At 38.8% G+C, this 12,942-nt stretch overlaps 1 protein-coding gene across 1 annotated transcript in view; it reads right to left on the bottom strand.

The window, feature by feature from the left end:
• Positions 1–12,942, bottom strand: part of Lamb4 (laminin subunit beta 4) — a 105,118-nt gene that overhangs the window by 31,226 nt on the left and 60,950 nt on the right. The window contains exons 19-24 of the mRNA XM_058572154.1: positions 12,001–12,178; positions 10,382–10,525; positions 6,463–6,694; positions 5,874–6,031; positions 3,972–4,196; positions 2,865–3,085 (exon numbers count right to left, since the gene is read on the bottom strand). Coding sequence (XP_058428137.1) covers positions 2,865–3,085; positions 3,972–4,196; positions 5,874–6,031; positions 6,463–6,694; positions 10,382–10,525; positions 12,001–12,178 — 1,158 coding nt within the window. The remainder of the gene's footprint in view (positions 1–2,864; positions 3,086–3,971; positions 4,197–5,873; positions 6,032–6,462; positions 6,695–10,381; positions 10,526–12,000; positions 12,179–12,942) is intronic.

Below are 12,942 nucleotides of genomic sequence, written 5' to 3'. Positions count from 1 at the left end.
ATATTGTGGGGTCGGGCTCCAAATTCCTTAATAGGACACCCATAGCACAAGAGTTAATAACAAGAATCAACAAATGGGACTTACTTAACTAAAAAGTTTTTTCTCAGCAAGAGAAACAAAAAGAGAGGTAAATAGGGAGCCTACATCATGGGAACAAATTTTTACTCCTCACACTTCAGATAGAGCCCTAATATCCAGAGTATACAAAGAACTCAAAAAATTAAACAATAAGATAACAAATAACCCAATCAACAAATGGGCCAAGGACCTGAACAGACACTTCTCAGAGGAGGACATACAATCAATCAACAAGTACATGAAAAAATGCTCAACATCTCTAGCAGTCAGAGAAATGCAAATCAAAACCACCCTAAGATACCATCTCACTCCAGTAAGATTGGCAGCCATTATGAAGTCAAACAACAACAAGTGCTAGCGAGGATGTGGGGAAAAGGATACTCTTGTACATTGCTGGTGGGACTGCAAATTGGTGCGGCCAATTTGGAAAGCCGTATGGAGATTCCTGGGAAAGCTGGGAATGGAACCACCATTTGACCCAGCTATTGCCCTTCTCGGACTATTCCCTGAAGACCTTAAAAGAGCGTACTACAGGGATACTGCCACATCGATGTTCATAGCAGCACAATTCACAATTGCTAGACTGTGGAACCAACCCAGATGCCCTTCAATAGATGAATGGATAAAAAAATGTGGCATTTATACACAATGGAGTATTACGCAGAACTAAAAAGTGACAAAATCATGGAATTTGCAGGGAAATGGATGGCACTAGAGCAGATTATGCTAAGTGAAGCTAGCAATCCCTAAAAAACAAATGCCAAATGTCTTCTTTGATATAATGAGAGCAACTAAGAACAGAGCAGGGAGGAAGACCAGGAGGAAAAGATTAACATTAAATAGAGACAGGAGGTGGGAGGGAAAGGGAGAGAAAAGGGAAATTGCATGGAAATGGAAGGAGATCCTCATTGTTATACAAAATTACATATAAGAGGTTGTGAGGGGAATGGGAAAAAAAACAAACAGAGAAATGAATTACAGTAGATGGGGTAGAGAGAGAAGATGGGAGGGGAGGGGAGGGGGGATAGTAGAGGATAGGAAAGATAGCAGAATACAACAGTTACTAATATGGCATTATGTAAAAATGTGGATGTGTAACCGATGTGATTCTGCAATCTGTATTTGGGGTAAAAATGGGAGTTCATAACCCACTTGAATCTAATGTATGTAATATGATATGTCAAGAGCTTTGTAATGTTTTGAACAACCAATAAAAAAAAATAAAGAAGCCAAAAAAAAGAGTGATAAACCATGTTAATAACATGTACCCTTAATATGATGTGATGAGAAGGGGAACACTTTACCTCCTAGCTCTTCTCAAAACCCATAGCTCCAGTCTAACAAGGAAAACATTGGATTAATTTTAACTAAGGGACATTCTACAAAACACCTCTCAAAACTGTCAAGGTCATCACTAACAAGGAAAGTCTGTGAAACTGTCACAGCCAGGACTAGCCTACAGAGACACAATGACTCACTATAGTGATATTAAGTAAAAACTTAAAAAAGATATTAAGTAAAAACTGAGAAAATCTGAATAAATAATGAAGTTCAGTTAATGATAATATATTGATCCTGGTTCATTAATTGTGGCAATTAGTGTAAGATGTTAACAGCGGGGAAAACTGGTGTGGGGTACATTGTCTCTGTACTATCATCAGAATCTCACAAATCTATTCTAAAATAAAAAAAATTTTCATTTTTGAAAAGGAGAATGGTAGGTTTGTGTGGGTTGGTGGGGGAGTGTTGCAGAAGAGGAAGAAGAGAAAGGAAAACACATTCTATATGTAAGAACTCCCTTCAAAAATGTACGTTAGACTTGACCTTTGAATAATAAATTGAACAGTGCAGCTGAAATTGGAGGTGAGCTATGCATACGAATTATGATTACTCTAGCTTCTTAAATTAGTATTTTGATCCAATTAAACTCTGATCCCTATATTGTGAATTTGTCTTTTTCAAAAATTTCTTACTATTGTTTTATCCTCTCTCATCTCTATTAATGTGAAAAATGGATTCATTAAGCCAACAAACAAGGCAAAACAAAAAAAAATTATGATTTGACATTTTTTCATTAATAGATATTATAATAATCTTTAAAAATTCTATGCCCCTTGTTTTATTGACTATAAACCATAGTTAAGTAGTGTTAGCTGTATATTCTGTGGTGACCATTGGCTCCCAGTGGCCTATCTAGCCTGGGCTCTTTAGAAGCACTCATGCTGGTCTGAACATAAAGAAGAAATCCTGCTTTACCACACATAAAGAAACTTACAAGTCCTCAGAAATGACAGCTCCATTTTAAAAATGGAATTGTGTCTCTAGCATGGTAAACAAAACAAAACAAAACAAAACAAAAAACCCAACCAACCAACATAACAACAGCAGCAGCAGCAGCAACAACAACAAAAGGAACTGTGGATTCTGAAGGCATCTGTTTATTTATAAGTAATTTCTGGTTAACAGCCTATTTCTTGGGTCCTCCCTATGATCCTGAGAGGGAAGGTTCGTATCTGGGCTTTGTTGTGCAGGAAGTCTGACTTCCCCAGTCACAGACAGGCCTAAGGAAAATGGAAGTGGGTAAGCTTAACTCAGAGATCCTCATACTCTTTTTCTGAGTCTTTTCATTCCTTAGTAAATAAATACCAACTCTGTGTCTATATAAGGTTATTCATGTCTAAAAACAATAGCACACTTAGAAAATTTTCTTTACACATTTGGAAGGCACATTTCAGTCAATACAATTCTCACTTTTGAATGCACTAGGAAGTTTTAAAGTGTCTTGCCTGGTCACAGTGGCTGCTTTGAGAGGTCTGGTGGTCACAGTCACATGACTGACATCCCCTGCCAGGGACAAGATTCCAGTGTCCATCAGCACAACGGTCACAAGCCAGGCCTGTGACATTTGGTAGACAAGGGCATGCACCAGTGATGGGGTCACAAAGGCAAGCTTCCTCACCAGGGGGACACACAGTGGGACTGACTCCAGATGGGTGGCAGGAGCATCCTGAGATAAGACAGCTGTTGTTAGAAGTAAATTCAATAACACTGGCATTTAACAAACCATGGGAATAGCTTTTTAGACCTGGGTATATCGTTTTTTTCCAAATGAATCAAAGAAAACCCTCATAATAGCATGGGATTTATTAGAGAATCTAAGCTGAACCCATTCAATTATTTTTGATCCCCCCCAAGTGCCAGTTTCACACATGTCAACCCACTGTGCTCTGGGAGCTCACAGTAAGGATGACTATAAGCCTTACTTTCCCCTTATGTCATTCGCCAAAGCCCTTTTTATTTAAATGATTTGGGGGAAAAAAAGGATTACTAAATCAGTTTAGGTTAGTGGAAATAGTTAAAATATCCACTGATATTTTAGTGCACATTTTTTCTTTCTTTTTTCACAGAATAAATCTTGGTCTTCCACAGTGATTCTCACATTTATACATTAAAGCCACTTGATTAGCTTCTTAAAATACAGATTCCTGGGCCTCACAGAGATTCTGATTCTGGGGTCTGGCCTATAACCTAGGAATCTGCATTTGAGTCTCCCTACCTCACCCTAGCTCCAGGTGATTCTGGACCCTGTGGACCACACTTTGAGAGATATGCTTTGAATCTACTAGGACAGGTGTTAAAGACAAGAGTCACAAAAGGCAAATGAACAACAGCAGTGAGAACATTGAGACTGCATTTGAGAGAGCCTGCGGTGACACTGCACTCATTTCTGTGGGTGTCAACTCAGAGAAACAGTCCTATCACCCAACTGGTGTTGGGTGCTGCTTTCACTTGCAGGGACCGGCCTAAATGAAGCAAGCATGGGAAAGCTGACAACACATTAATGAGTTGCCACTCAGCCACCGCATTCCTCCCAGACAGCTTTGCAGACTTACTTCTGCAGGTCTGATTGAGGGCTGATCCAAAGTGACCTGGTTTGCAGAGCTGGCAATTTGTGCCCTGAGTGTTGTGCAGACATCGAAGGCACTCCCCTGTTATTCGGTTGCAGGACTCTGGATCAGTTACATCTATGTTGTTGTTGCAGGCACATGGCTGGCAAGGTGCTCCCGAAACACTTGGATTACCGTAGAAACCAGCAGCGCATTCCCCACACTGAACACCTGAAGGCAGGTGGTAAGAAAAGGGAACAGGATGAGGCATAAGTGTTGGGTAATGGAGGGGGATTGATGTAAATAGAGAATTCTTGGACTCCTTTAGGTATAATGAGAAGTCACACCTTTATTTCATTTAGTATTCTAAATGAAATAAAATATTCACTTGATGTATTATTCATTCAGAAAATTAAAAGATCATACAGAACTAAGAAGTCTTTGGTGAAGAGTAGATTCTATTCTTATCAAAAACTAAGAAGTTGTGGGCACAGTACTTCTAAGTCCTTATGTCACCAACGTTACTCTTATGTGCCCCAGGACTGAAAGTTCAGTGCAACAGCCCCTCTCCTCCTGATGGCACACCAACTTTCACCCAATATGATAGGGGAGCTGTGGTTAAAATGAGGCAGCTCTGAAGGGAAAATGCACCCCCCCCCCCCCAAAAAAAAAGTGACTGATTGGGAGGTGTGTTTAAGGTGAAGAAAGGTAAGAGCAGTTTTTGATATATGAGCCCTTGAGGGTGTTTCTCCCAAGCACCAAATGAAGAAGCCATCTTTCTCTCCAACACTCTTTCCCTTCCAACCTCCAGGGAATTGCAGTGTTTAGGTGCCCAAATGGTGGATCCACTCTTCATATTTTGGTTTATCCCCTTGGAAATGCTCTTAGCCTAAAGATGGCCTCAGTCCTTAAAAACTGTCGAATCAAGCCAAACTGTGCTTGGAGAAGAAAGAAGAGGCAAGAATTAACCAAGGCCATGTATAACCTCAGGTGTAACAAACAAGAGGAAAATCAGTCCTGTGATTTGTTATTTATAATGGTAATTATCCTTGAAGAAAATAATATTGCCATATTTTTAAGTATAATTAAATCAAATAGACTTTTAAAGTTTTTCCTTGCTTGCATTATATACTCACATTCATGATTAAACTCTTTAAAATAAGAATTTTGGGGGTTGTGGTTGTGTCTCAGTGGTAGAGCGCTCCCTCACATGTGCCAGATCCTGGGTTCGATCCTCAGCACCACATAAAAATATATAAGTGAAATAAAGGTATTGTGTCCAGCTACAACTAAAAAATAAATATTAAAAAAATCCTGTTTTTAAAAAAAAGAATTTTGGTGGAGCAACAGATACAAATTTAGAATTAGAACTTATGCAGTATCTGCACAATGCCCAAATCAGTGCTCAAAGATATTGAAAAAAATTAGTTATATCTGTTAAATAACAGTCAAATTGCTTACTTGTAATTATACAAAGAAAACATTTGACTGATTAAATTTTATTATTTTATTATTTATTTGCTTATGCAACATGTTTTATACATATATATTGATGTTTTACATACATACAAAACATACATATGCTACTTAATCATATGTATTTTACTAAGCATGTGATGATTATAATTTAAATAATTTAACTTGATCTCATTTGGTCAGTTAATTTTCTAAAACATTATTTAAAAGCAATTATAGCTCAGTGGAATGAGTTTTTTACTTGTCATTGGTTTTTGAATCCTTCAAATTCATTGTTCAGTAAAGGAACAGCAACTCAGCAAATTGTGCCTTCTTACCATTAACTGATCTTCTGCACCACTCATGTGTCCAAGGCAGACAAATTATGAACATGTGATCATTTTCAGATTGCAGCATGGGATGGAAGGAAAAATGATGAACTAGACTTCATACCTGCGTAACCTTGAAGACAATTGCAGATTACATCTGACATCCAAGGACTCTGATAACAGGAATGGGCAAAATACTGATTGCTTGAGGGAGCATCTGGACACAGGCAAGGACGACAAGACTGTCCTAAAGAAGGATTTCCATAGTAACCATCGATGCACCTGTCAAAGCAATTTCCTTTTACCAAATGCTCCTGGGAAAAGGTCATGTGTTAGCAACTGTGGATTTGCTATGCTTTAGGACAATGCAACTCTCAAAACTCAATATTTTAAAAGATGTTGTGTAAAAGATTTTTTTGTTTGTTTGATTTATATTGAAAGTCCCACAGTACAGTCCTTAAACCCTTCATGACTTACATGTTGGAGTGGACAAACATAAAAAGCAACGTGCCAGGCTAATGGGTTACAGATTTAATCAGACATTTTCTGGGTTCATAAGATGACTCTGAAGCATGATGGAACCATTATCTCCACCACCCCTGGCATTTGTTCTACACTTAAATACTGTGGAGTATTTTCTTGAAGGTCCTCCTTTGTGAAATCGGAACAAAAATTTCAAAATCTAAAAATTAAAGTGCATGTGAATTCCATACCTTTCACAGTTTCTTCCGGTTGTGAAACCTCCACAATCGAAGCACGACCCTGTCTCTGAATCACAAAGTTCAGCAAACCCATTGCAATGGCAAGGACGGCAGTTGGGAAACCCAAAGTAGCCTGCCAGGCACTGATCACAACGGCGGCCAGTCACCTCTTTGTGGCAGGTGCACTGACCGGTTATTTGGTCACAGACTGTGTTCTTCGAACCTTGAGGATGGCAGTGACATGCTGGATAAAACAAAGAGAATTGTGTTGGGTGGTAGCAAGCATGATGGTGATGAAACAGTTAAAGTTACGATTTTTTTTGCATTCACTGTCTCAACCCAGGTGAATAAAATGAGTCTGTAAAGTGCTTAGAACAAAGCCTTGGCACATAATGAGCACCAGACAAATGTTTTTTAAATAACTGATTCATTCAATAAACAGTAGGTTTTGAACGGCTGGACCTTATGAACCCTTGTTTATACAGAATAACCAAATAGGCAATATGTTTTCAATGACTTACACTTCCAAATATTATTAGAGGTCAAAGTATAACTTTGATACTGTAAAAAATGTCAGAACCCTTCTTGGGATAGTCAGAGTTTTCTTTTTCTTAGACTAGGTAGTAGAGGCCCAATGCTTTTCTGATAAATTACTGAATCTCTTGAGCCAATCTTCCTTGTACAAAAATGTAAGGGCTGTTGGTTTGATAGCGTGTTACACAGAAGAAGTATTTGCTCCCTGTGTAAATCTCTTTGCATATCTTAAGCACTTCATAACATTTTTTTAAAAGAAAGAAAAAGTAATAATGGACCTAGGTAGGTACTGTTCACTAGGTAGGCAGCCACACCCAAGAAATGCCAAGGAAGAGGACCCCATCTTTGAATCATGTCTGAAAAGATATGTTCCCCTAAAATTGAAGGCATTCCCTCTAAAATCTGGAACAAGACAGGGATGCCCTCTATCTCCACTTCTGTTCAACATAGTTCTCGAAACACTGGCCAGAGCAATTAGACAGACGAAAGAAATTAAAGGCATAAAAATAGGAAAAGAAGAACTTAAATTATCACTATTTGCAGATGACATGATTCTATACCTAGCAGACCCAAAAGGGTCTACAAAGAAACTATTAGAGCTAATAAATGAATTCAGCAAAGTGGCAGGATATAAAATCAACACGCATAAATCAAAGGCATTCCTGTATATCAGCGACAAATCCTCTGAAATGGAAATGAGGACAACCACTCCATTCACAATATCTTCAAAAAAAAAATAAAATACTTGGGAATCAACCTAACAAAAGAGGTGAAAGACTTATACAATGAAAACTACAGAACCCTAAAGAGAGAAATAGAAGAAGATCTTAGAAGATGGAAAAATATACCCTGTTCATGGATAGGCAGAACTAACATCATCAAAATGGCGATATTACCAAAAGTTCTCTATAGGTTTAATGCAATGCCAATCAAAATCCCAACGGCATTTCTTGTAGAAATAGAGAAAGCAATCATGAAATTCATATGGAAAAATAAAAGACCCAGAATAGCAAAAACAATGCTAAGCAGGAAGTGTGAATCAGGCGGTATAGCGATACCAGACTTCAAACTATACTACAGAGCAATAGTAACAAAAACAGCATGGTACTGGTACCAAAACTGGTGGGTGGACCAATGGTACAGAATAGAGGACACAGAAACCAATCCACAAAACTACAACTATCTTATATTTGATAAAGGGGCTAAAAGCATGCAATGGAGGAAGGATAGCATCTTCAACAAATGGTGCTGGGAAAACTGGAAATCCATATGCAATAAAATGAAACTGAATCCCTTTCTCTCGCCATGCACAAAAGTTAATTCAAAATGGATCAAGGAGCTTGATATCAAATCAGAGACACGCCGTCTGATAGAAGAAAAAGTTGGCTACGATCTACATTCGGTGGGGTCGGGCTCCAAATTCCTCAATAGGACACCCATAGCACAAAAGTTAATAACTAGAATCAACAAATGGGACTTACTCAAACTAAAAAGTTTTTTCTCAGCAAAAGAAACAATAAGAGAGGTAAATAGGGAGCCTACATCCTGGGAACAAATCTTTACTCCTCACACTTCAGATAGAGCCCTAATATCCAGAGTATACAAAGAACTCAAAAAATTAGACAATAAGATAACAAACAACCCAATCAACAAATGGGCCAAGGACCTGAACAGACACTTCTCAGAGGAGGACATACAGTCAATCAACAAGTACATGAAAAAATGCTCAACATCTCTAGCAGTCAGAGAAATGCAAATCAAAACCACCCTAAGATACCATCTCACTCCAGTAAGATTGGCAGCCATTATGAAGTCAAACAACAAGTGCTGGCGAGGATGTGGGGAAAAGGGTACACTTGTACATTGCTGGTGGGACTGCAAATTGGTGCAGCCAATTTGGAAAGCAGTATGGAGATTTCTGGGAAAGCTGGGAATGGAATCACCATTTGACCCAGCTATTCCCCTTCTCGGTCTATTCCCTAAAGGCCTAAAAAGAGCATGCTACAGGGACACTGCTACATCGATGTTCATAGCAGCTCAATTCACAATAGCAAGACTGTGGAACCAACCTAGATGCCCTTCAATAGACGAATGGATAAAAAAAATGTGGCATTTATACACAATGGAGTATTACTCTGCATTAAAAAATGACAAAATCATAGAATTTGCAGGGAAATGGATGGCATTAGAGCAGATTATGCTAAGTGAAGCTAGCCAATCCCTAAAAAACAAATGCCAAATGTCTTCTTTGATATAAGGAGAGTAACTAAGAACAGAGTAGGGACGAAGAGCAGGAAAAGAAGATTAACATTAAACAGGGATGAGAGGTGGGAGGGAAAGGGAGAGAGAAGGGAAATTGCATGGAAATGGAAGGAGACCCTCAGGGTTATACAAAAGTACATATAAGAGGAAGTGAGGGGAAAGGGAAAAATAATACAAGGGGGAGAAATGAATGACAGTAGAGGGGGTAGAGAGAGAAGAGGGGAGGGGAGGGGAGGGGGGATAGTAGAGGATAGGAAAGGCAGCAGAACACAATAGACACTAGTATGGCAATATGTAAATCAATGGATGTGTAACTGATGTGATTCTGCAATCTGTATATGGGGTAAAAATGGGAGTTCATAACCCACTTGAATCAAAGTGTGAAATATGATATATCAAGAAACATGTAATATTTTGAACAACCAACAATAAAAAATAATTAAAAAAAGATATGTTCTCCTATTGGAAAGGAGAATGAACCTATCTACCTGTAGGTTTCATGGCTCCTAAGGTAGGTTTCAGTGGGGAACAATATTTTAATGGCTTAAATAGTGAACAGATAATTAAAAATCCTACATATGAAGCCAGAAAGCTGAATTATAACTGGCTGAAAGAACTGGGTGGCTCCCTTCATGTTTTTTTTTAATAGCTTTAACTTATTTATCTTTTATCTAGTGCTGAGTATCGAACCCAGTGCCTCACACGTGGTAGGCGAGCCACAACCCCAGCCCCATGGTGGCTCTTTCTTGACTTCCTGGTCTCATGGGGGTTCTAACCTCTCCAGCCACTGGGCTTAAAGGGTATATCTTTAAAACGCTGGGTTTGCCTAGCCAACTCCCTTCATGGTGTTCCCACTTTTACCGATTACTTCCCATTTAACACAGGATACAAAATTCCAGACACGCAAACCACATTTTATTCCTAACCGAACTCTACACTCAGTTGGTGCTGGTTGATCAGTGGATGAATGAAGTTTGGTAGGAAAAATTTCAGCACATTTTATCTACATAAAGCCTGAATAACGCAGTCAAGTTCCCAATTTCCCTTCCTTTAAAACCCCCACATGCCTCTGCCTGCCTTTGAAATGCCGAGATTGTAACTAAGCATGTTTCCCCTTGTATATTTTTCTACGTACAGTGACAGCCATGATGTCCCAAACCGTAGCTTCCAGTTGAGCACCTGTCGCAGCAGCGCCCAACCACATGAGGTTTACACTGGCACTGGCCTCCAAGTGGGCTGCAGCTGGATCCGACTGCACCCTGGGGGTGACACTTACAAGCTGAAAAGAACAGAGGAACTTGGATAGAGCTGAAGGAGGTGGCAGAGAAGGACCTTGCCCCTTGTGGATCTAGTTTACTTTGTTTGGCACTTCTCTAGCCCTTGTCTGCCTCAACTGTTAAATGGGGACAATATAGGATCTACCTTATGGGACTGTGGTACAGATCAAAGGCAATAATACCTGTGTAGCACTTAAAATCACATTTGGCATGTAGTAAATACTCAACAATAATAATGTTATTATTATTATTTATTTTTGATACCAGGGATTGAACCCAGGGGTGCTTAATCACTGAGCCACATCTCCAGCCCTTTTTAATTTTTATTTTGAGACAGGGTCTCGCCAAATTGCTTAGGGCCTTGCTAAGCTGCTGAGGTTGGCTTTGAACTCAGAATCCTCCTACCTTGGCATCCTGAGCTGCTGGGATTACAGGCATGCACCATCATGCCCACTTTAAGCCTTTCATTAACTTGTTAAATAACATTTATTGAAGCCAGGGATGGTGGTGGCCTGTAATTCCAGCAGCTCCAGAGGCTGAGGCAGGAGAATTGCAAGAATTGCCTTAGAAGTTTAGGAAGACAAGACTATGAGCAACTTGCCGAGACTCTGTCTCAAAATAAAAAATAAAAAAGGCTAGGGATATGGCTCCGTGGTTAAGTGCTCCTGGGTTCAATCCCTGGTACCAAAAAAAAAAAAAAAAAAGGCTTAAAAATTATTCTGTTATAATTGGTATTATTACTTCAATTTCCAATGCTCTATGTTGGTGCTGGAGTATACCTATGAATTTTCCCCCCATTTCATATATTTCACAAGATGGTGGGCACACACACTGAACCCACAGCCCTACACTATAAAAACAAACAAACAAACCATTTGCTTAGAGCTCAGGAAGCCCGAGCTCTTACTCTATAGCACTATTTCTCAACCAGGGGATTATTTTGCCCCATAGGAGACATTTTTGGATTTCATGACTCAGGGAGGGTGATACTGGTATCAGGTGGGTAGGGATGTGGCTAAGCATCCTATTATGCACACACCCAATAAAGAATTATGCTGCTCAGAAGTTATATAGTGTGGAAGCTGAGAAACCCTCTACTATACCTAAGTGAATGGGCAAGCTGCATAAGATTTTTGAACCCTAATATCCTAATTTATTGAAGGTTTCAGGATGAAAGAACTTGGTTGGAGTTCCTTCCAGTCCTCAAATTCTGAGATTCCAAATGGGTCCTATAGGACCATTGCTCAAGCTGGCCAGCACTCCAATGCTGCTACAGGGTAACTGTTTTATATACTTACTATACTGGGAATTATGATTCTAACATATTGGCAGAATGCTCTGTACATCTGATGATTGAGTGATGGGTATTTTGGCTGTGGTTTGGAGTGGATACTAGAATACATGAATTCACTTATGTTCCAAAAGGCATTTGTACAGTTCTTAGTGCTTCAGTAGAGCCCATTAGACAGATACTCACCCACTGCCCCATTGTGTAGCTTGGCAGACATGCTGGCCACGAGCCTTTCACAAGCACCAGAGAGCACTTGAGGTCCCACTTCCGAGGCAATTTCAACACAGTTGTGCAGCTGATACTCATCCATGTCTTTCTTGCTGCAGAAATCCTCCCATGAATTGATTTGAGGAATGAGGCCAAGCTTTGGAAATAATGAGATTTTTTTTCAAACCCTCTGCTGTCCAAGATTCTCATGATATAAAATAATAGATCTCTGAGAATAATGGTTTAAAAGACTTAATAATCCAACTTGTCTAGGACTGAAGACTTTGTGATTTTTGATTATCTAAGAAATCTTTAATTAGGTATTTTCATTTATTGATATATGGCAAAGAAATTAGATTGCCTTTATCTTTTTATTATCATCATCATGATGTTTTTTTACTTGCTAATAAATTTGTCTTAGATATCAAAGACTTATCTACGCTACTTGTGAATTAATTATGGCTGAGACAGTGCTTTTCATGTGGTAGAGTGTACTATAATTCCATAAAATTCTCCTCTAGGCTTTTTTTCAGTTACATGTTAACAGTGGTGTTCTACCCACAACTTCTTGGAGATTCACAGTATAGAATAACAGAGTTACTAGAAGTCCTACAGGAAAGATACTTTTAAGATTCAGTGTTTACTATTATTTAATCAGTTGGTCCTATATCCAAATAAGACCTCTTATTAAAACCAGTGTTTCATAGATAAGATTTTGGGAATTGCTGGCATAGGCCATTTAGCTGTCATGGGGACAAATGTATCAAAATAAGTTTATTTTCAAAGAGGACTCATCTGTAGTTTAATATCTATGTGAAGAAAGGCTATTATGTCACATGTTCTGAGAAAAGTTTGTTATGACCTAATACTGTTTATCTTTTTAAATTCTTTGTTTTACCTAATACTATTTAAAATGTGTAT

This window comes from Marmota monax, unplaced genomic scaffold (genome assembly GCF_021218885.2).
Source record: "Marmota monax isolate L192 unplaced genomic scaffold, Marmota_monax_Labrador192_F-V1.1 WCK01_AAM20220418_F8-fsc00027, whole genome shotgun sequence".
Classification (NCBI taxonomy): Eukaryota; Metazoa; Chordata; class Mammalia; order Rodentia; family Sciuridae; genus Marmota; species Marmota monax.
Note: the sequence above shows the minus strand (reverse complement) of the source record. Positions and strands in the feature narration are given on the sequence as shown.